General features: G+C 36.5%; 1 protein-coding gene across 44 annotated transcripts in view; it reads left to right on the top strand.

The window, feature by feature from the left end:
- UNC80 (unc-80 subunit of NALCN channel complex) overlaps positions 1-20,564 on the top strand; it is a 232,044-nt gene that overhangs the window by 146,721 nt on the left and 64,759 nt on the right. For 28 of the 44 annotated variants that reach the window (XR_013519086.1, XM_035305573.3, XM_035305581.3 and 25 more), the window contains 8 exons: positions 1,028-1,209; positions 1,779-1,910; positions 4,786-4,972; positions 5,537-5,668; positions 10,938-11,081; positions 14,193-14,293; positions 15,570-15,656; positions 18,758-18,941. Coding sequence is in view for 43 of the 44 variants with exons in the window: in XM_035305573.3 (XP_035161464.2) it covers positions 1,028-1,209; positions 1,779-1,910; positions 4,786-4,972; positions 5,537-5,668; positions 10,938-11,081; positions 14,193-14,293; positions 15,570-15,656; positions 18,758-18,941 (1,149 nt within the window). In the remaining variant the exon portion in view is untranslated. The remainder of the gene's footprint in view (positions 1-1,027; positions 1,210-1,778; positions 1,911-4,785; positions 4,973-5,536; positions 5,669-10,937; positions 11,082-14,192; positions 14,294-15,569; positions 15,657-18,757; positions 18,942-20,564) is intronic. The other 16 variants (XM_035305574.3, XM_078328398.1, XM_078328401.1 and 13 more) reach the window with 1 other exon arrangement.

Below are 20,564 nucleotides of genomic sequence, written 5' to 3' on the forward strand. Positions count from 1 at the left end.
CAACTGCCTTAAGCACGTTGTTAGGCTTTGAGAAGGAGTACATGAGAGATTTATGACATATTCATGTAGAGTATGTTTTTATAACTGCCACTAGCTTCTCTATCTGTGATACAAAGTTTATTTATAACGCTTATTATTCGTTAGCTTTATAACTTACCATGGAACCTAGCCTTTCACTTATTGATATTTGGCTTTTCACAAAAAACTTTTCATGGTATTATGTTTCATTAAATCCCTTTTGGCTTCTCAATCTCTTCTATCTCTGGGAAGGATATGTGTTTCTAATAGAGTCTATGATGTGGAATTTAAAAAATGTAGCCAATGTAACTGAGATAGTTTTTAAAGGATAAGTTTATTTATTGTCCTTGGGTTACTATGAGATGAGTCTAGCTATTTCCTAAAAATATTGCAGGATGTACTTTTCTTATTTCATTTGCTTCCTCTGGCATTCGTTTTTCACTGTGAGTCAAAGGAAACTTTGCTTAGAATGAGTGATTCTACTGAAATGTCATGTTGTTGCTGCCCTCGCACCAGCTATTGGAAGTCTGTGGGTGGTACAAAGAAGGTTTGCTTTTGCTGGTACTGGTAGCCTAGCTCCATATAGCTCAGGAGTCATTTTCAGAAGATAAGAACAGTTTCCACTTCTCCCCAACCCCAGGAACTAAGCAACATTTTTAAAGCATAGCTGGGCCAGGGGCGGTGGGCTCACACTGCAATCTCAGCAGTTTTGGAGACCAAGGTGGGCGGATCACGAGGTCAAGAGTTCAAGACAGCCTGGCCAACATAGTGAAACCTCATCTCTACTAAAAATACAAAAAAATTAGCTGGGAGTGGTGGCAGGCACCTGTAATCCCAGCTACTCAGGAGGCTGAGGCAGGAGAATTGCTTGAACCCAGGAGGCGGAAGTTGCAGTGAGCAGAGATCACGCTACTGCACTCCAGCCTGGGTGACAATGCGAGACTCCGTCTCAAAAAAAAAAAAAAAAAAAAAAAAAAAGCATAGCTGATGAATTGTTGACTGTCTCTAGCTGCCATGTTCCTGCTGTGTGCAGTGAAGGTGCCTGAGGCCGTGTCCGACATGCTGATGTCAGAGTTCCACCACCCAGAGACTGTGCAGAGGCTAAACGCTGTCCTCAAGTTCCACACGCTCTGGAGGTTTCGCTATCAAGTCTGGCCCCGAATGGAGGAAGGAGCACAGCAGATTTTTAAGGTGAGGAATACTTCTCACAGAGGAGTTACATTAGCAAATCCAGCCCAAAGTTTGTTTAAATCCTTGAACCTCAAAGCCATAATATACAGCCAAAGATGTTCTTTTTTTCTCTCTAATTATATAAGTAATGTACCTGAATGCATTCCTACTGTTAAAAAATTAAAATATAGAAGAGTATAGAGTAAGAAAATCAAGTCTCTGTACACCTCAAAATCTCACTAGCATCCCCAGAGGTAAGCATATGAAAGTCTGGGGAATTTTCTTCTAGACATTTTGCTATATATAAACTTACAGGTGTGCTTTGGAGGATGAGGGATAAACACAAATAGGGAATCATCTGATTGAAAGCCTTTATTAATGGATTAGTAAACTGAGGCCCAGATAGGTTCATCCTGTTTGCTCTATAACAGAAAATCTTGAAAACAGACCTTTTCGATGATACTTGCTCATTCTGTGAGAAGTCGCTTGGATCCTCAAAACTTCCTGAGACAGATTGTATCATAATTATATTTCAGACTCATTCTAGCTTCTATTCCCTCTTACCTCATTTTTCTCATATCAACTGACAGATTCCGCCTCCCAGTATCAATTTCACCCTGCCCTCACCAGTGCTTGGAATGCCATCCGTCCCAATGTTTGACCCTCCATGGGTTCCTCAGTGCAGCGGGAGTGTCCAGGACCCCATTAATGAAGACCAGTCTGTGAGTAACAAACGCTTCCATTCCACTATCTCCGGCTTCCATGGTGTACATGTAGGAGAGAACAATTAATGTTTGCGGTAATTTGTTCATTCTCATAAAAATGTAATAATAATGTAGAAAGTCAGCACAAAAGGTCTTTGTCCTTGTGAATAGAATAGAGGGAATAATATCCAGTAGCAAGCATTTGCAGATCTCCAAAAAGGAAAAAAAAAAAAGCTTGTTTTATAACCAAAGCAGAAGCCACCTTTTAAAGCTACTAAAAGTATTAGGCATTGACTTCTTGGCCAAAGGTAGCCCTTTGGCCCATTTAACCAATAATACATAAGCAAATCAAAGGCATTAGCCCTAAAAAAGCAGGAAAAAGAAGAGAGTTGCAGCTGTTTCCTTGTCTGAACCTTATTCTTCATTTTGTCAATGATCAGTATCATCATCACAAACATCACTCTGAGACCTCAGCTGTTGTTACTGCTATATGTAATATAACTCATAAATGGTCAAATTTAGAACACAATCCATTTATAGACAAAAAAAAACAAGAATATACACCTTTTGAAAATATTGATCTTCAAAATAGGCCTTTTTCACCTGTTTAATAGTACTTTTCTAAATTACAAGAGTAATGTAGAAAATTTGGAAAATAAAGCAAAAACAGAAAAAAGACACCTTTTGTGTTATTTCCTTGCATAAATTCCTATGGAATTTTTGGCAATATAAAATAATAACTATTAAAGTTTTTTGACGCATCTCACAAAATATCCCCAGAAAAGTTATCACTTTGTCCTTATGGAATAGAATTACAAAGTTTCTTATTAACTAGTGTTATTATTTTAATTGCCACTTTGAATGGCCAAAACAACTTACCATTTATTTTATTCACACTTCTTTGAAAAAGTTAGTTGAATATATAAAATTAGTTTGAACATCTTTGCATATTGCTTGTAGAATTCCTAGGCATTTGTAGCTTTCTTTGGAGAACTGTTTTTTTAACTCTTCCCCATCACAATATGTCTATTTTATTTTAATTCTACCTTCATATCTGATGGTACCTTGCCAAAGAGAAAAACACACCGAGTTCTTCTCCCATCAGTGCAGTAATTTCAGCATCTGAACCATCAACATAAGAATCTTTGATTTGATTTTTCTCCTGAAGAGGTGATGGGTTCATCAGAGACAGCCACAGTCTGTATCCCAAGCTCACTGTGGATTTGAAATCAAGTCCCTGATTTTATATCCAGTTATCTTTCTCATTCCACAATTCTTACCTTATGCCTTAATATAATAAACCAGCTTAGCTACCTGGCTCTGCAAATGAATTGTACTAAAAATACAAAAATTAGCTGGGCATGGTGGCTTGGGCATGTAATCCAGCTACTTGGTAGGCTGAGGCAGAAGAATCTCTTGAACCCAGGAGGCGAAGGTTGCAGTCAGCTGAGATTGCACCATTACACTCTAGCCTGGGTGACATGAGTGAAACTCCATCTCCAAAAAAAAAAAAAAAAATGCTCTTCTTCTCCACTCCCACTGCTTCACTTGACTAGCCTAAAAAAAAAAAAAAAAAGCTCTTATTTGCTGCTCTACCATTCAACATAGAAAACCTTTAGTCTTACATGTTAAGATTCTTTACAAAGGGATTGTCTACAAATGCAGCCCTTTAGAAGAGTGGTCAACAACCCCTGCCTGTCTCTTGAACCCTGTGTGACTATAAACCAACAAAGAAATGTGGAATTGCCATTGTGCATAAACATTACTTCAAGTTGGTAGAGAAGAACTCCAGTGATCACTTCCTGCTCAGAGACCACTGACTCTGTCTCCGAGCTCTTGGAGCTTGTCTGGGCACAAGCATCATGATTAAGACATGAATAGAGTAGCTGTTTTGCAGAGTGAACCTTCTCATTGTTTCTTGTCCTTCTTCTATGGAGGAATGAGTTGTTCTTAATATTTTTCCAGTATATCTTGGCTACTGGTAAACAGAGTCAGATTTTACATTCAATCTTCGTAACACTATCAGCTCTCATAATTTTAATTCCACAACTTTGTTTCCACAAGTATTAAGCATTTATAGTGTGACAGGTACTTGAGCTACAGAAATGAAATAAGCCATATAACTAACTGGCTTATATGAGAGCTCTCTCTCTTTCTTCCTTCTTTCCATGGTTCTGATTTTCAAATTTATTAACTTATGAAATAAACATTCTTCTTCTTCTTTTTTTTTTTTTTTTTTTTAATACAAGGTCTCTCTCTGTTGCCCAGGCTGGAGTGCACTGGTGTGACCTCGGCTCCCTACAACTTCCGCCTCCTGTGTTCAAGCAATTCTTATGCCTCAGCCTCCCAAGTAGCTGGAATTACAGGCATGCACCACCACACCAAGCTAATTTTTGTATTTTTAGCAGAGACAGGGTTTCACCATGTTGCCCAGGCTGGTCTCGAACTCCTCACCTCAAGTGATCTGCCCACCTCAGCCTTCCAAAGTGCTAGGATTACAGATGTAAGCCACTGCACCCAGCCTGAAATAAATATTCTTTTAAAAACAGTTCAAAAAATTCTAGAAAGAAATAGAGTATGTATAAATTTTATTTGGTTTTAATATTTAGAAAGCAAATCATTGATATCTCCCAATCCTAAAATGAAATAGATTCTTTCCAGAAATTACAGATGTTCTTGAAGAATCATTCTGATTGAATGAAAGAAAAAGCGTAACTATACACCAGCTTGTAAATTTGGTAAAAAGACAGCTATCCATGAAACTGGATCTATGAGTATCCTAACATTTCCTAAGGACAAACTACTGCATTTGTGTAATTCATTGGAACACTCTTTATGCCTGTGACTTGCAGAAGAATTGCTCTGAAATGAACTTGCCTTTATGTCTCCACAGAAATCCTTTTCAGCCCGGGCTGTGTCCCGCTCCCATCAAAGGGCAGAACACATCTTAAAGAACTTGCAGCAGGAGGAAGAAAAGAAACGTCTTGGTCGAGAAGCCAGTCTCATTACCGCCATCCCCATCACCCAGGAGGCTTGCTATGAGCCCACATGCACGCCCAACTCAGAGCCAGAAGAAGAAGGTGCCCTCTGCACACAGGACGTCTTTGGGGGCTGGGTCTCGGGGAAATAACGTGGTTTGAAATAAACATTGACAGTTTTATGTGACATGCGGTGATACGCCCCCTTCCATCTCTCTCACTTCCTGACACTAACCAAAGAAAAAGTTGTTTTCTGAAGTTTAGAGTTAGCCATTTTCAGAGGAGAACATTAGTTACAGTAAATGAATTATTTGGGGAACAGCTGAATCCAGAATGTGTATTAAAGTAAATGCAACCACTCTTTCATTAACTACTTTCAAATTTCACAAGTGCAGTTTGTCAGTAGGTATCAAAAAATGATTAATTAATCATTCAGGATCATGTGATTCTCTGCCCTGCTTTTGTAAAAATTTTGAGGGAAATTTTCTGTCTTTCCTCTGTAGGACTTTTGATTTTTATTTTTCCTTTTCTAAGTACACTCAAAATTATTTAAGCCTTATGGTCTGATAGCAGTATGAATTTGTGATACAAGAACAACTATAGTTGTGAAAATGGTCATTGTTTTGTTATAAAACCAAAGTTCACATTACCCATTTTGTTTGCCAGTAGAAGAAGTCACCAATCTGGCATCCCGCCGACTGTCTGTGAGTCCGTCGTGCACCTCCAGCACTTCCCACAGGAATTATTCCTTCCGCCGTGGGTCAGTCTGGTCAGTGCGTTCAGCTGTCAGTGCTGAAGGTATGTCTTCTTGCATACATTTTCTTGATTTCTCCTGAATTACTTGTTTTGAAACACTTTCCAGTTAATATCATTATCTCATTTGATTACATTGTCTTCATTAAATAACTTGTCTCACGACTTGACAATCTAAAAAAAAAAAAAATAGAGTGGCATCCTTTAAAAAAATTGTTGATTTACCTCAGCAGTTGTCATCTTTAAGTTGGCTCTATTTTAATTACATTGCATGTGATCATATTGCTGAGGGTTCAGAATACATTATTCTAGGCAGTTCGTGGTTTTCCACCTAGCTACATATTACAAACAACTGGGAAGCTTATGAAAAAAAAAAAGTTCCAACCACACCCAAGACTTAATCAAAATCTCTGAGGGTAAGACTCATCAGTGTTTTTAACACTTCCTCAGCTGATTTCAGTGTCTGTCACTAGGTTGCTTTAAGATGCTGTTCTTAAATAATTCTTAAATTATTTAACATAATTTGACAATCAAAAGAAGACAAAAGTTTAGGCTATTTCTGTAATGAATTCTGAATCTTCATGTGGAGAGGTGGGGGTCGGGGGCAATGTCTGTCAGGTCCAAACATTTTAAAACTATCCTTCCATAATGATGAACAACTGTCTGGGACTCACTGCTTCATAATTACACAAATTTCATTACTTATTTATAAAGAAATTGAAAAGATACACAATTGAGCAAATAGGCCAGCGGTTCTCAACCCTACAATTCTGGGGAACTTTGAACGCTAATTCATCACAACATATGGGTATGAGGCTCAAGGTACATCTACATTTTTATAACACCTTTATTGAGATATAATTCACATACCATACGATTTGCCCTTCCGAAGTATACAACATACTAGTTTTTAGTACATTATATAGTGTGCAACCCTTACCACTATCTAATTTTAGAATATTTTTATCATCCTTAAAAGGAACCCCAAACCTATTAACAGTTATTCCTCATCCACTACTTTCCCCAGCCCCTGGCACGAACTAATCTACTTTCTGTTTCTGTGGATTTGCCTACTTTTCACAGTACATATAATGGAATCATACAGTATGTGCCCTTTTGTGACTGGAGTCTTTTACTTAGCATATTTTAAAGGTTCATCCATGTTGTAGCATGTATCAGTGTTTCATTCTTACTACTGGTGAATAATATTCTGTGGATATAACACATTTTGTTTATCAATGCATCAGTAAACAGACATTTGAGTTGTTTCCATTTTGTGCTATTAGGAATTATGCTGCCATAAACAGATGTGTACAAATTTTTCTGGAAAAAAAATCATCAAACTATTTTCCAAACTGGATGTCCCATTTTACGTTCCTACCAAAAAGTATGAGAGCCTCAATTTCTTCAATTTCTTGCCAACAGTTAATATTGTCTGTTTTTGTTTCTGTTTTAATTTTAATCATCCCTGTGGGTATAAAATAACTCAGTGTGATTTTTATTTGCATTTCCCTAATGACAAATGATATGGAGCATCTTTTCATATATCTATTGACTCTACACATATCTTCTTAGTAAAAGTGTTCATTCAAGTCTTTTGCCCACGTTAAATTGGGCAATTTGTCTTTTAACTGTTGTATTACAAAAACTATTTATACATACTGGATATAAGTCGCTTATCCGATATATGATTTGCAAATATTTTCTCTCATTTTGTAGTTTTTTGCTTTCCTTTTTTTTTAGTTTTTTTCAGCTTTATTAAGGTATAATTGACATGTAAAAATTGTATTATTCAAGGTATACGATGTGATATTTCAATATCACAAAATGAAATAATTTCCACAGTCAAACTGCTAATTAACAAATCCATCATTTCACAAAGTTACCTTCCCCCCACCCCACCCCATGGAGAGAATACTTAAGATCTACTCTTTTAGCAAATTTCAAATATGCATTATTTTTAACTATAGTCACCATGCTGTACATTAGATCTCTGAAACTAATTCATCTTGCAACTTCAAGTTTGTACCCTTTGACCAACATCTCCCCATTTTCCCCATTCCCTGACCCCTGGTAACTACCCTTCTACTCTGTTTCTATTGAGTTTTATTTTTTAAAATTCCATATGTGAGATAATGCGGTATTTGTCTTTCTTTGTTGGGCTTATTTCACTTTGTTCTCTAGGTTCATCCATGTTGTTGCAAATGAAAGAATTTTCTTCTTTGTCCAGGCTAAATAATATTACCTATATCTTTATACAGGCATACCTCATTTAATTGCAATCCACTTTATTGCACTTCTCAGATATTGCATTTTTTGAACAAATTTAAGATTTGTGACAAGCCTGCCTGGGGCAAGTCTGTCAGTGCCATTTTTCCGACAGTATGTGTTCAATTTGTGTCTCTGTGTCACTTTTTGGTAATTCTCACAATATTTCAAACTGTTGTGTTTGTTATGGCGATCTGCGATCAGTGTTCTTTGACATTACTATTGTAATTGTTTTGGGGCACCAAGAATCATGTCTTTTTACTTTCTTCACTTAATCTTAGCCAAAAGGCCGAGAGCGAGTGTCTTTTTACTTTCTTAAAGGTAACTTGGAGGCGCAAAAGTTTTTTATTTTAATTAGGTACAATGTGTGTGTTTGTTCTTTTGTCATTTGTGTTTTTAGTATTGTATCTAAGAAACAGTTGTCTAATCCAAAGTAGCAAAGATTTACTCCTATGTTTTCTTCTAAGAGTTTTAGTATTTATATTTAGGTGTATGATCAACTTTGAGTTAATATTTGTTATGTTATGAGTCAGAATTTTGCACATAGATAATTAGCTGTCCCAGCACTATTTATAGAAAAGACTATTTTTTCCCCATTGAATTTTCTTGGCACCTTTGTCAAAAATCAATTGAACACAAATGTAGTAGTATATTTATGGTCCGTCGACTCTTTTCTACTGATCAGTGTGTCGATCTTCGGTCAATGCTATGAAATCTTGATTACTCCAACTTTTTAATGTTTTTAAATTGGAAAGTATCAGTCCTCCAACTTTGTTTATCTTTCTAAAGATTATTTTGTCTATTCTTGGTCTCTTGCACTTCTATATAACTTTTAGGATCAGCTTTTCAATTTCATCAAAAAAGGTAGATGATATTATAATAGGAATTTCATGACACTGAATCTGTAGATCAATGAAGAACATATTAAGTATTCTGACTCCCCATGAACGTGGAATGTCCATCCACTTATGTCTTTAATTCATTTCAACAATGAATGTAGTTTTCAGTGTACAAATTTTGCACTTCTTTTGTTGAATTTATTCATAGGTATTTTATTCTTTTTGATGCTATTGGACATTGAATTCTGCTTCTAATTTCATTTTTGGACTTTTCATTGCTGGTGTCAATAAATGCAATTGATTTTTGTATATTAATTTTTTATCCTGCAACCTTGATGAAATAGTTTATTGGTTCTAATAGTTGCCTATGAATTCTTTAGAATTTTTCATATACAAGATTATGTCATGTGCAAATAGAAATAATTTCACTTCTTTCTTTCTAATCCAGGTGACTTTTATTTCATTTTATTGCCCAGTAGCACTGACGAAACCTTCAGTACAATATTAAACAGAAGTGTTGAGAGCAGACATCTTTGTCTTGTTCTTGATCTTAGAGGGGAAGCATTTAGCCTGTCTCCATTAAGTATGACGTTAACTGTGAATTTTTAATAAATGCCCTTCATCATATTGAGAACGTTCTTTTCAATTCCTAGTTTTTTTTAATGGCTTTTATTATGAAAGAGTGTTTTGTCAAATGCTTTGTCTGCATCTATTGAAATTCTTATGTGTTTTTTTCTTTGTTTTATTAAAATGGTTTATACGTTGATTGATTTTAATATGTTCAACTACCCTTGCATTCCTGAAGCAAATCCCACTTGGTTATAGTGTTTAATCCTTTTATGTGGTTCTGGGTTTAGTATGCTAAGAATTTTTTGAGAATTTATGCATCAATATTTTATTTCTTATGATGTTATTGTCTAGTTTTGGTATCAGAGTAATACTGGCTTCATAAAATAATCTGAGAATTGTTCCTTTCTCTTTTATTGTTTGTGAAGAATTGGTGTTAGTTTTTCTTTTCCTTCTTGGTATATTTGTCCAATAAAGTCATCTGGGCCTAGGCTTCCCTTTGTAGAAAGTCTTTTTTTAACTATATCAGTCTCTTTGTTTGATACAAATCTATACAAATTATCTATATTTTTCCTATACAACCCCTATAGTTTGTGTCTTTCTAGGGATTTTTTTTTTATAGAAAGTTCTGCATGCATCTAGTATGAAGCCAGGACTGAGAATAACAGGATAAGTCTCTTACCCTCTAGTCCTTCATAGGCCTTCTAAAATCCCAAATAACCAGGTAAGTTGCAATATGAGAATCAAACACTCACAATCCTTAGGTGCTTTAGAAAAATGACATGTATATTTTTATATTAATAAGGTATTATATACCTTTCCTACCTTCATTACCTATCAAATCTAAACTGTTTCATTTATTCCTATATGCAATTATATTTATTATTATATTTATCAATGAGGATGAAAACATTAATATGAGAGGGCCATGTCATTCTTATCCTAAATGTGTGTTTGCTTCTACCCCATATTACTGCTTACCATCACTCACACACTCACATGCACACAAGTTGCATCTATGAAAAATGTCTTAGTCTCGCCTTAGAATTATATCTTCATTGATTTAATATTGTGAACAGATACACCTGTTTCAGAATGTCTTGCTTTGCTTCTCTAACAAACAAGAAGAATGGTAGTTGGAAAGTGGGCTGGTTTTGTTGTTTGTTATAAAATGAAGAGGCACTTTGTGTAACCTCATCTTTTAAAAAAATTTTGGTGTTTTCTTGTGGCTAGGATTAAACTGTTAAATAAGTAGCCCTTGAGCTGAAACATGTTGCATTAAAATTACATTACTGAGGCCAAATGTAGTGGCTTATACCTATAATCCCAGCACGTTGGGAGGTGGAGGTGGGAGGATTGTTTAAGTCTAGGAGTTCAAGACCAACCTGGGCAACATAGTGAGGCCTCATCTCTACAAAAAATAAAAAAATTAGTCAGGTGTGGTGGCACACCTATGTGGTCCTAGCTACTCTGAAAGCTGAGGCAGGAGGATCTCTTAAGCCCAAGAGGTCGAGGCTGCATTGAGCGGTGATTATGCTACTGCACTCCAGCCTGAATGACAGAGTAAGACCTCAAAACAAAAATAACAACAAAGAATTACATTACTGAGAAAAGCACCCTGATTTTGTCTCCCGTTTTAGATGAGGAGCATACCACTGAACACACGCCAAACCACCATGTGCCTCAGCCCCCACAAGCAGTGTTCCCAGCATGCATCTGTGCAGCAGTACTTCCCATTGTTCATCTGATGGAGGATGGTGAGGTGCGGGAAGATGGAGTAGCAGGTACAGTTTTGAGCAGTTGGATTGAAGACAATAGGTTGCTCTTAAACACATTATCTACTGGCCACATGTTGTGCTGTTTTATGCACATATTATAATTACAGATTTGTAACATACTGTGCTAACACTGTCACTCTCTCCACTTCCTTCTCCCATTACCTTTATGACCAAATAAATTTCATTTAAAATAGGTGGTTAGGGGCCAGGCGCGGTGGCTCACGCCTGTAATCCCAGCACTTTGGGAGGCCGAGGAGGGTGGATCACGAGGTCAGAGATCGAGACCATCCTGGTCAACATGGTGAAACCCCGTGTCTACTAAAAATACAAAAAATTAGCTGGGCATGGGGGCGCGTGCCTGTAATCCCAGCTACTCAGGAGGCTGAGGCAGGAGAATTGCCTGAACCCAGGAGGCAGAGGTTGTGGTGAGCCGAGATCGCGCCATTGCACTCCAGCCTGGGTAACAAGAGCGAAACTCCGTCTCAAAAAAAAAAAAAAAAAAAAATAGGTGGTTAGGTTCAGAAGCATTGTTTGTGACCAGAGAACAGAATAACACTTATTTAGCCACATAGAAATCGAACAGTGACTTTGGCCACCTTAGAAATCTTAGCTCTTAGCTTGACACCACTAATACCATCTTTCTTACATGATTACCTTTCCAGATGTACTAACTACCTAAAGAGAATAATTGCAAAAAGAAATGATAAACGAAGGGAAAAGATGAGTAACATTTGTGACAAAGGCTAATTTCTTACATTTTAAAAAGCTCTTATAACTCATCAATAATTTTTAAAACCCCAATAGAAAAATGGGCAAAGGACATAAGCAGGCAATCCAATGGCTAGTAATACCTGTAAACAACATTGTTGTTTAAAACAGTAATTAAATCTTACATTTCAGCTACAAAGTTGGCAAAGATTATTTTAACTGAAAATATCTATTGCTGATGAAAAAAAGCATCCTCATACCTTGCTGTTGAAGTATAAAACTCTGTACAAGCATTCTAGAACAGAGTTTCATGTTATGTATCAGAAACCTTAAAAGTGTTTTTGATACAGATTTGGCTTCTAGCAATATCCCAAGACAATCATGAGGGTTGTATAAAGGACATTGTAGATTGAACATTATTTAAAATTAAAAAAAAATTAGAAAGACTTGAAATGCCTAACAATAAGCAATTAGTTAATCCTAATACCTTCATATGATAGCATTCTGTGAACACTGGAATTGCATTCTAGATGAATATAAAAAGCATTAATATATTGCTAAGTAAAAAGCTGAATACCAAAGAATATTTTCTATATAGGGTATGATTTTAAAATACATATAAGTAGACTGGGCACGGTGGCTCATGCCTGTAATCCCAGTACTTTGGGAGGCCAAGGCAGGTATATCACTGGAGATCAGGAGTTAGAGACCAGCCTGGGCAACTTGGTAAAACCCTGTCTCTACTAAAAATGCAAAAATTAGCCAGGCATAGTGACACATGACTGTAATCCCAGCTATTCAGGAGGCTGAGGAAGGAGATTCACTTGAACTTAGGAGGCAGATGTTGCAGTGAGCTGAAATTGCACCACTGCACTTCAGCCTGGGCAACAGAGTGAGACTCCATCTAAAAAAAAAAAATACCCGTAAGTATACATTTCATGTATATGAAAGGACATGCTCCATACTGTTAATAATTGTTTCTGTGATAGGTAGACTTCTGAGTCTTATTTTTCTCTTTGTATTTTTTTGTATTTTTCATGTTTTAAGCATGAAACAGCATTACTTAAGCAATTAAAATAAAAATATGAAAATATTTAAAGTTTTAATTGACGCATAATAATTGTACATATTTACAGGGTATAGTGATATTTCAATACCTGTATACAATGTATAATGATCAAACCATGGTAATTAGCATATCCTTCACCTCAAACAATATTTCTTTGTGTTGGGAACACTCAAAATTCTCTCTTCTAGCTATTTTAGAATATAAAATAAATTATTGTTACCTATAGTCACCCTACAGTGCTAAAAGAACAATGGAACTTATTCCTGCTATCTAGTTGTAATTTTGTATCCATTAACCAACCTTTCCCATGCCTCCTTCCCGCCTCCCCTTCCTCCCCTCCAGTTAGCACTATACTACTCTCAACTTCTGAGAGATCAACTTACTTAGCTTCTACAAATGAGTGAAAACATGCAATATTTATTTTTCTGTGCCTGGGTTATTTCACATGTAAAGATATTTTTGCAATCAATTTCAACCTGAAAAAAACACACCTATTTTAATTATAGAGACACATGAAAGCTACAGCTCTGGATTTATATTTTTGTTAATGTTATTTATATGTCTCTTCATTTTAATTACATGGTTTGTTTCTGAATTAAAAATTGGTATTATTTATTTGAGTAGAGGCTAAATAGTAAATTTATGCTAAATTCTGTATTTCTACTTTAGAAAGCCAGCGGAATTGGGAAACATGTTCAAACTAAAGATTATTTAGTGTTTTCCCCACCTGCTTTCATAGTCTGAGCACTTCTAGACAATCTTAGCCTGACCATCTTCCTCAAAGAAATAGCACTTTATTTCTCATTAGGATTAATTTTTATTCTTAAGACTCCTCATTAGAAGTGAGAACCTAATTGTTACTGGCTCAACTACTTTACCTTGCTGAAGCTGTTTGAAGCATTCATGTGGACAGAAAAAAAGTCTCTAATTCATATGCATTGTAAACCAAAACATATTTTCAAACACCAAATAATCTTTTATAGTTTCTCCATAAAATAAATAATAAAATATGAATGTAATTTAATGAGTGCTTACTACTGCTATCATTGGGGTTATTTCCACAGCAAAGACAACTGCATATATTACAAAGATATTCTTTACAAAAGCATTGCTGATACCTAAGGATGACTCCTACACTTTTGGTAACCTGTTCTTTACATGTGAAAATGTTCAGAGACAACAACAAAGAGAATAACTATCTACCTTTCAAAAGAAATAAGAGTTCACAGAGCCTTTTTAAGGCAAAAAGGAGAGACTAAAGCTTGTAAATTGTCAAATACTTTATCTCATAGACTTATCTCCATTTAAGACAAATGTTCAACTTTCTTTCTCTTCTGAAGTGAGTGCTGTGGCTCAACAAGTCTTATGGAACTGTCTAATTGAAGATCCATCAACAGTTCTTCGACATTTTCTGGAAAAACTGACCATCAGCAATAGACAAGTAAATTCCTCTTCCTTTTTAGTGTAGCTCTGTGGCTACAAGTGTGAACACTGTTAAAATCATGCAAGGATCTTTATAGTGCAGTGCATGAAACTCAGTATCCTCCGATACACAGCCAATAAGTACTTTTTAAAATAATGATAGTAATGAGCAGTACTTAACTTTGCTGTTTTCTTTTTAATTTTCCCATTAATTCATGTTTCTATATATGTATATTACGTTGCTAGTGAGAATCATAATGTACTGCAATATCAAATTAGATATAATGTTCTTACTATTGAGTACAGTCATTAAATTCTGATTTCTTGGCAGTCTGATGTAGATATGAATATTAGGATATGTTAAATTTTTTTATTAACCAAAATCCTAATTTGTCAGACCACCCTGTAAGAAGATCATACCAAATAAAAGTAGTTTTTGGTAATTCCAGCACTTTGGGAGGCTGAGGCGGGCGGATCACCTGAGGTCAGGAGTTCGAGACCATCCTGGCCAACCTGGTCTGTGTCTACTAAAAATACCAAAACGTAGCCAAGGCATAGTGGTAGCTTCCTGTGATACCAGCTACTTAGGAGACTGAGACAGGAGAATCGCTTGAACCCGAGAAGCAGATGTTGCAGTGAGCCGAGATCATGCCATTGCACTCCAGCCTGGGCAACAAGAGCAAGACTTTGTCTTTAAAAAGAAAAAGTAGTTTGTTTTTTTTTAGCAATGACAAAATACAGTGATGATTAAAAATTATTTCTTCATTTCTATGCTGTAGTCATATTCACTGGAAGGTTAAGTTTAGTTTCTGAAAGGTAAAGTTAATTACAGACAATTCAATCTATCCTCTCATAACCTCTTTTTCTCTTTGACTCAAAACCTAGAAAGCAGAATTAGGATGTTCACAAAAACCTGGTTTGTTTAATGGTTTTTCTACATGGTCCTCCTCACATTCCCATAATATCAGGCTACCATGGCCAATAGAGTTAACTAAACATACAGCTTTCCTGTGACTTGCCTGTTACCTACACACACAGTGTCCATTTAAAAAAAAATCTTTTACTGCTCAGTGATTTTTATGTGTTAGCTCCTAGGAGAAAGGTGTTCCAGATGGTTTAAATCCTGCTTAACAAGTATCACATATGCTATATTAAAATGTTGAACATAACTAAAATCAATATGTGGGAAAAAGTAAGAAAAATCTCTCCCCCAATCCCAAATTTTCAAGAAGTTAATTTTATTTTCTACAGTGTGGCAGCTGAAGGAAACATTAAAAATTCTGTTCTTTTTTCAGGATGAGCTAATGTACATGCTGCGCAAACTTCTCTTGAATATTGGAGACTTTCCTGCTCAGACATCTCACATTCTATTCAACTATTTGGTGAGTTATAAAACTTCATTTCCAATTACGAAGGAGCACCATGATGTAAAGGTCTTAGGAGATATTTTTTCAATAAATTTCCGTTAATTACATGAGAAAAGGCAAAACCTGGTCAACTAAATTCACCTACACTTCCCTATACTTTTGCCAGGCAGGGAAGCCCCTGCCTGGCAAACTCTTTGGCAAATGGAGGGCGACTAATATAAATGTCAGTTTCCTCTCTGTCTTCCTTTAGCAATAAATAACTTCCTTACATTTGTTCTTTATTTTGATTCTCTCTTTAGAAAACTTATGTGTTATTTTAGTATTTTTTTTCTTTTTCTATCTCTATGTTTACACACACACACACACACACGCACACACACACGCACACACACAGAGATACAATTGTTGTCCTAGATGGAAAGTTCTTCTGTATAAATTTTTCCATGGCAACTGTCTGTGACAGTTGTTGTTGTTGTTGTTGTTTTTGTTGTTGTTGTTGTTGTTCGAGATGGAGTCTCGCTCTGTCACCAGGTTGGAGTGCAGTGGTACAATCTCGGCTCACTGCAACCTCTGCATCCCAGGTTTAAGCAATTTTCCTGCCTCAGCCTCCCAAGTAGCTGGACTACAGATGCACACCACCATACCCAGCTAATTTTTGCATTTTTAGTAGAGACGGGGTTTCACCATGTGGGCCAGGATGGTCTCAATCTCTTAACCTTGTGATTCACCCACCTTGGCCTCCCAAAGTGCTGGGATTACAGGCATGAACCACTGTGCCTGACCCTATGACAGTTTTAACTGCCCTGACAGTTCTTGCCTGATGCTCTGAGACCCATTTCTTCACATTCTTTTTTTTATACCCCAAATTAATATGCAATTTGGGGACTAGAACTTGATGACTACTCCTTGAACTGCCCCTTAATCCAGGCATACAAGTAGCCATATTAATGTCTCTGCTGGCTGTACTCCTTCTTTCACCTTTACTAGTGCCAGGGAAATGGTTATCCTTATGCATATGCATCCCTAGCAGGGTGATAAATTTAACTCACAACACAACTCCCATGTGCAAAGAACATTTGTAATTCCTTTCTCTTGTCTAAACCTAATTTGGTCATCTTCCTCCTGAGTGCCTACTTGCTGGTTGGCAAGGAAAAAAATATAAATAAATATCCAATCCAGATTTAAGTTCAGACTGGTACCAAAACATAAATAGTACTTTCTGGTGGTTTTCAGTCTCTCTTAGATAAAAATGCATAGTCTCTAGGAATTCTCCCTCCTTCCCACTGCTTCTGTCTCTATAGCTATGTGGAGTTACGGAGGAAAAAGACCTTTGTTCCACATCTCCCTTCCATTTTATCTGGATCCTTTGTGAGACCATGTTCTTAGTCTGGCTGGTTGCTGGGTGCCTGAATGCGTACAAACTCAAGCCCATGGCTGCTGTCACCCAAAGCCTTTCTGCTCCTGGCAGTATTTGCTGTGTGACTCGACCTCACCCTCAGCTTCTGCAGGTGTTTAGACCCTCTGAGTTCTTGCCATGAGTCCCATAGGCTCTAACATAGGAAGTCCACCAGCTAAGGCATCCCACTCAGTGACAACAGCCTATGGACATTCTATCTGGAAAGCTTTGCAGTCAAGCATCTACTACTTCTGGGTTCTGTCTATACCACACAAAAACCAAAGGTGGATTCAGAAAACCAAATGTCAGGGCCTCCCTCAGTTTAAATGTGTGCCCTGCCAAATTTACATTACATACTGTCTGGTTTGGAAAGAGCCCAAATAGGGACTAGAGGTGAGAATGCCTTCTGTGTTTCTCTCGCTTGCCCGTGTACCTGCCCCTTACCTAGGTCACAGAATAGGAGAAATGTTTGCCCAGACCATTGCGCTCCTCCATCCTTTTAGCTCTGCAACAAGAAAATATTTTAAAAGGAGCTTGATGCCTGGATAGTTTTAAAATAATAAATTTCCAAATGCTCATGTTACAGAGATGCACTAACACTTGTTGAGTAAATCTGCCATTTCAATCATTATCTAGCGCACACGAGAAAGGCCCATCTCATCATCCCAGAGATTACCAAGCTGCACTGACAGGCATGTAGGTGGGAGAAAGAATCTGAGCTCTATGTCATTAATCGTCTTAAGAAATTGTCTCTTCTGATTGTTCAATGCACTTTAACTCACAGGACTTTCTATCTGGTCCTGTGTTTTATAAGTTTCTATTACAGGTGAGGCTTGGCCCTCCTTAGGGTGTCCAGCATTTAGAACCACAAAAACAGATTGGGTTTGCGACTCTGACTCTTTCAATATAACCAGAAAGATTTCCAGGACTACAAAATTTGTGAAGAAATAATAGCTAAAGCCCACAAGAAAAAAATGTTACGTTATTTCTTTCTATTTGCACATTACTGAATAGGATAATTGAAACTTATTTCATCAAATATTCCAATTATACTCAGTTCTTATTTCAATGTTTAGAATGCTGAACATATTCTACCTCCTATTAACAAAAAATAAACTTCAAATGAGGCATTTTAGATGTCAACTTTAAAATGTGCAAAGGAGCATACGGTTTTTCAAAGTTACATTAGAAGACACACAAACAACACGGCTGATGTAATAATGTGCCCAACAAATCCCATGACACACATTTACCCGTGTAACAAACCTGCATGTATATCCCTGAATTTAAAAAAAAAAAGGGAAACAAACAAAAATTTTGAAGTTCACCAATTTAGCCAAGCAGAGTGCTCTTAGGTCTGAGAGACATAATTTAAGCTGCAAATAGGGCATGGGCAGACTTCATATACAGATGAATTTTGGATGGCCTAAGTACCTAGCTACCAAGTGACATAATGCCTGGTGGGGGTGGGGGAATGATACTGCTTTTTTTCTTAAGAATTTGCCATTTTAGTGATATATAAACATGTACAGCAGCCTATGTGGTCAGTTTTCCAGTTATGCCCTCTCCTGGTAACATTGAAAGTGTTAAGAGAAGCATTTGAATGGAGAATATGAAGGCACAGAAGGAGATCGAGTTTAAAACAAGAAAAGCTAAGGAAATGAGAATGTGAGCACAGGATTACTATGGCTTTGTGAACTCTTCTTGTCTTGACTTCTAGGTAGGATTAATCATGTACTTTGTGCGGACCCCCTGTGAGTGGGGGATGGATGCCATTTCAGCCACCCTGACATTCCTGTGGGAAGTGGTGGGTTATGTGGAGGGCCTCTTCTTCAAGGATCTCAAGCAGACAATGAAGAAGGAGCAGTGCGAGGTGAAGCTCCTGGTGACTGCTTCAATGCCAGGTAAGCCACTACTACTTTTGGGTAATGTAACTATAAAAAAAAAAATTATAAATAGCCCTTTGAAAGACTAAGAGGCTCTTTCATTCATGAGAAAATGTTCAGAGTTCTTAACCCCCAGTATTGAGTGCTTCAAAGAATTTTTGTTTAATATAATCAGAAGAAATACAATAGACCCTTTAAAAAGTCAGTAGTTGCCAGCTGAAAGGGAGACATCAGAACTGAGATCTGCATGAATCAGTCGTTGAAGGGCTGCCAAGGTTGAAAATTTATTTAAGTCTATTGCAGAGAGCCAGCTGAACTGAAAGCTTTTTTAAGTGAATTTTTGGCAGTGGAAGGAGAATAATATTGTTTGCATGGCATGGACTCCAGTCCTTTGTAAACTCCATGAGAGAGGGCTTTATGAAAAATTGGAAAAGGGAAGAGCAGGAAGAAGGAGCATTACAAAAGAAGATGAAGCGTGATGTAAACTCAAGATACGGTTCCTTTTCACTTCAAATAGCTTGTTTTTCCTTAAGACAAAGATTTTGACAATTTTTTTATCCTTGTGCAGTGACTAAGAAAATTTGAGATGATGCATGTATTGAAATAAAAGAGAAAGACAGAATTATGTAGAGATGAGAACACAGGTTATTGAAGCAAAGAAGCCTGCATTTAAATCACAGCACTGTCGTTTATTAGACATATTACTAGTATTAACCGTGAAGAAGTACATCATTTATCAATGCTTTCTTTCCTCATGTATAAAATAGGGATATAATTCATACTTCCCAATTGTGAGGAATAAATGAGTTGAGATATATGAAATACTTGCTGCCATACCTGGCTTATCATAAGCATTCAATAAATGGTAATTGTGTATGTATATGTTCTGTAGATTATTCCAAAAAAGTGATCAGTTTTTAATACAGCAAGGAAACTCCTATTGTTTTTAACATACTTAAAAACAACTCACTAAGAATTAGGGTATATCATAATGTTCACAAAGATTTGTAATTACTGAATGAAGTAGAATAAATGTTACCTCAATCAGCCAAGAAGAATACAGAAAATGTGGCTTTAAGCTACATTTCAGGTACACATTTTGGTTTTGCTAATATTTCTGTTTTTATTTTCTTAACCTTTATTGCCTGGTCACTTCATCTAGAAAATAGGAATGTGTTACTCGTTGCTATGCTTGAGATTTGAATTCTAACTCTCCCACTAAATAAATGTGTCTCTTTGAGTAAGTTATTCCATTTTTCTTTTTCCTCATTTGTAAGATAAAAATCATATGACCCGTATCATGGGGTTGCTGTGAGATTTAAATACAATTATGCACATAAAAGATAGGTAGAAGTATTGGGAACTTAGAGGCTGTGGTGGCTTAACCTGTAATCCCAGCATTTTGGGAGGCTGAGGCAGGTGGATTGCTTGAGGTCAGGAGATAGAGACCAGCCTGGGCAATGTGGCAAAATCCCATCTCTACTAAAAATAAAAATTTACAAAAAGTATTAGAACCCCATACATGGTACCTATCATTTTTAATAAGTGAATATTTTTTAAAGATATATGTATTAAACTTAAACTTCCAGGTTAAAATAAAATGTATATGTAACTGTGAATTAAGAATTGCAATTAACAGTA

This window comes from Callithrix jacchus, chromosome 6 (assembly GCF_049354715.1).
Source record: "Callithrix jacchus isolate 240 chromosome 6, calJac240_pri, whole genome shotgun sequence".
Taxonomy (NCBI): domain Eukaryota; kingdom Metazoa; phylum Chordata; class Mammalia; order Primates; family Cebidae; genus Callithrix; species Callithrix jacchus.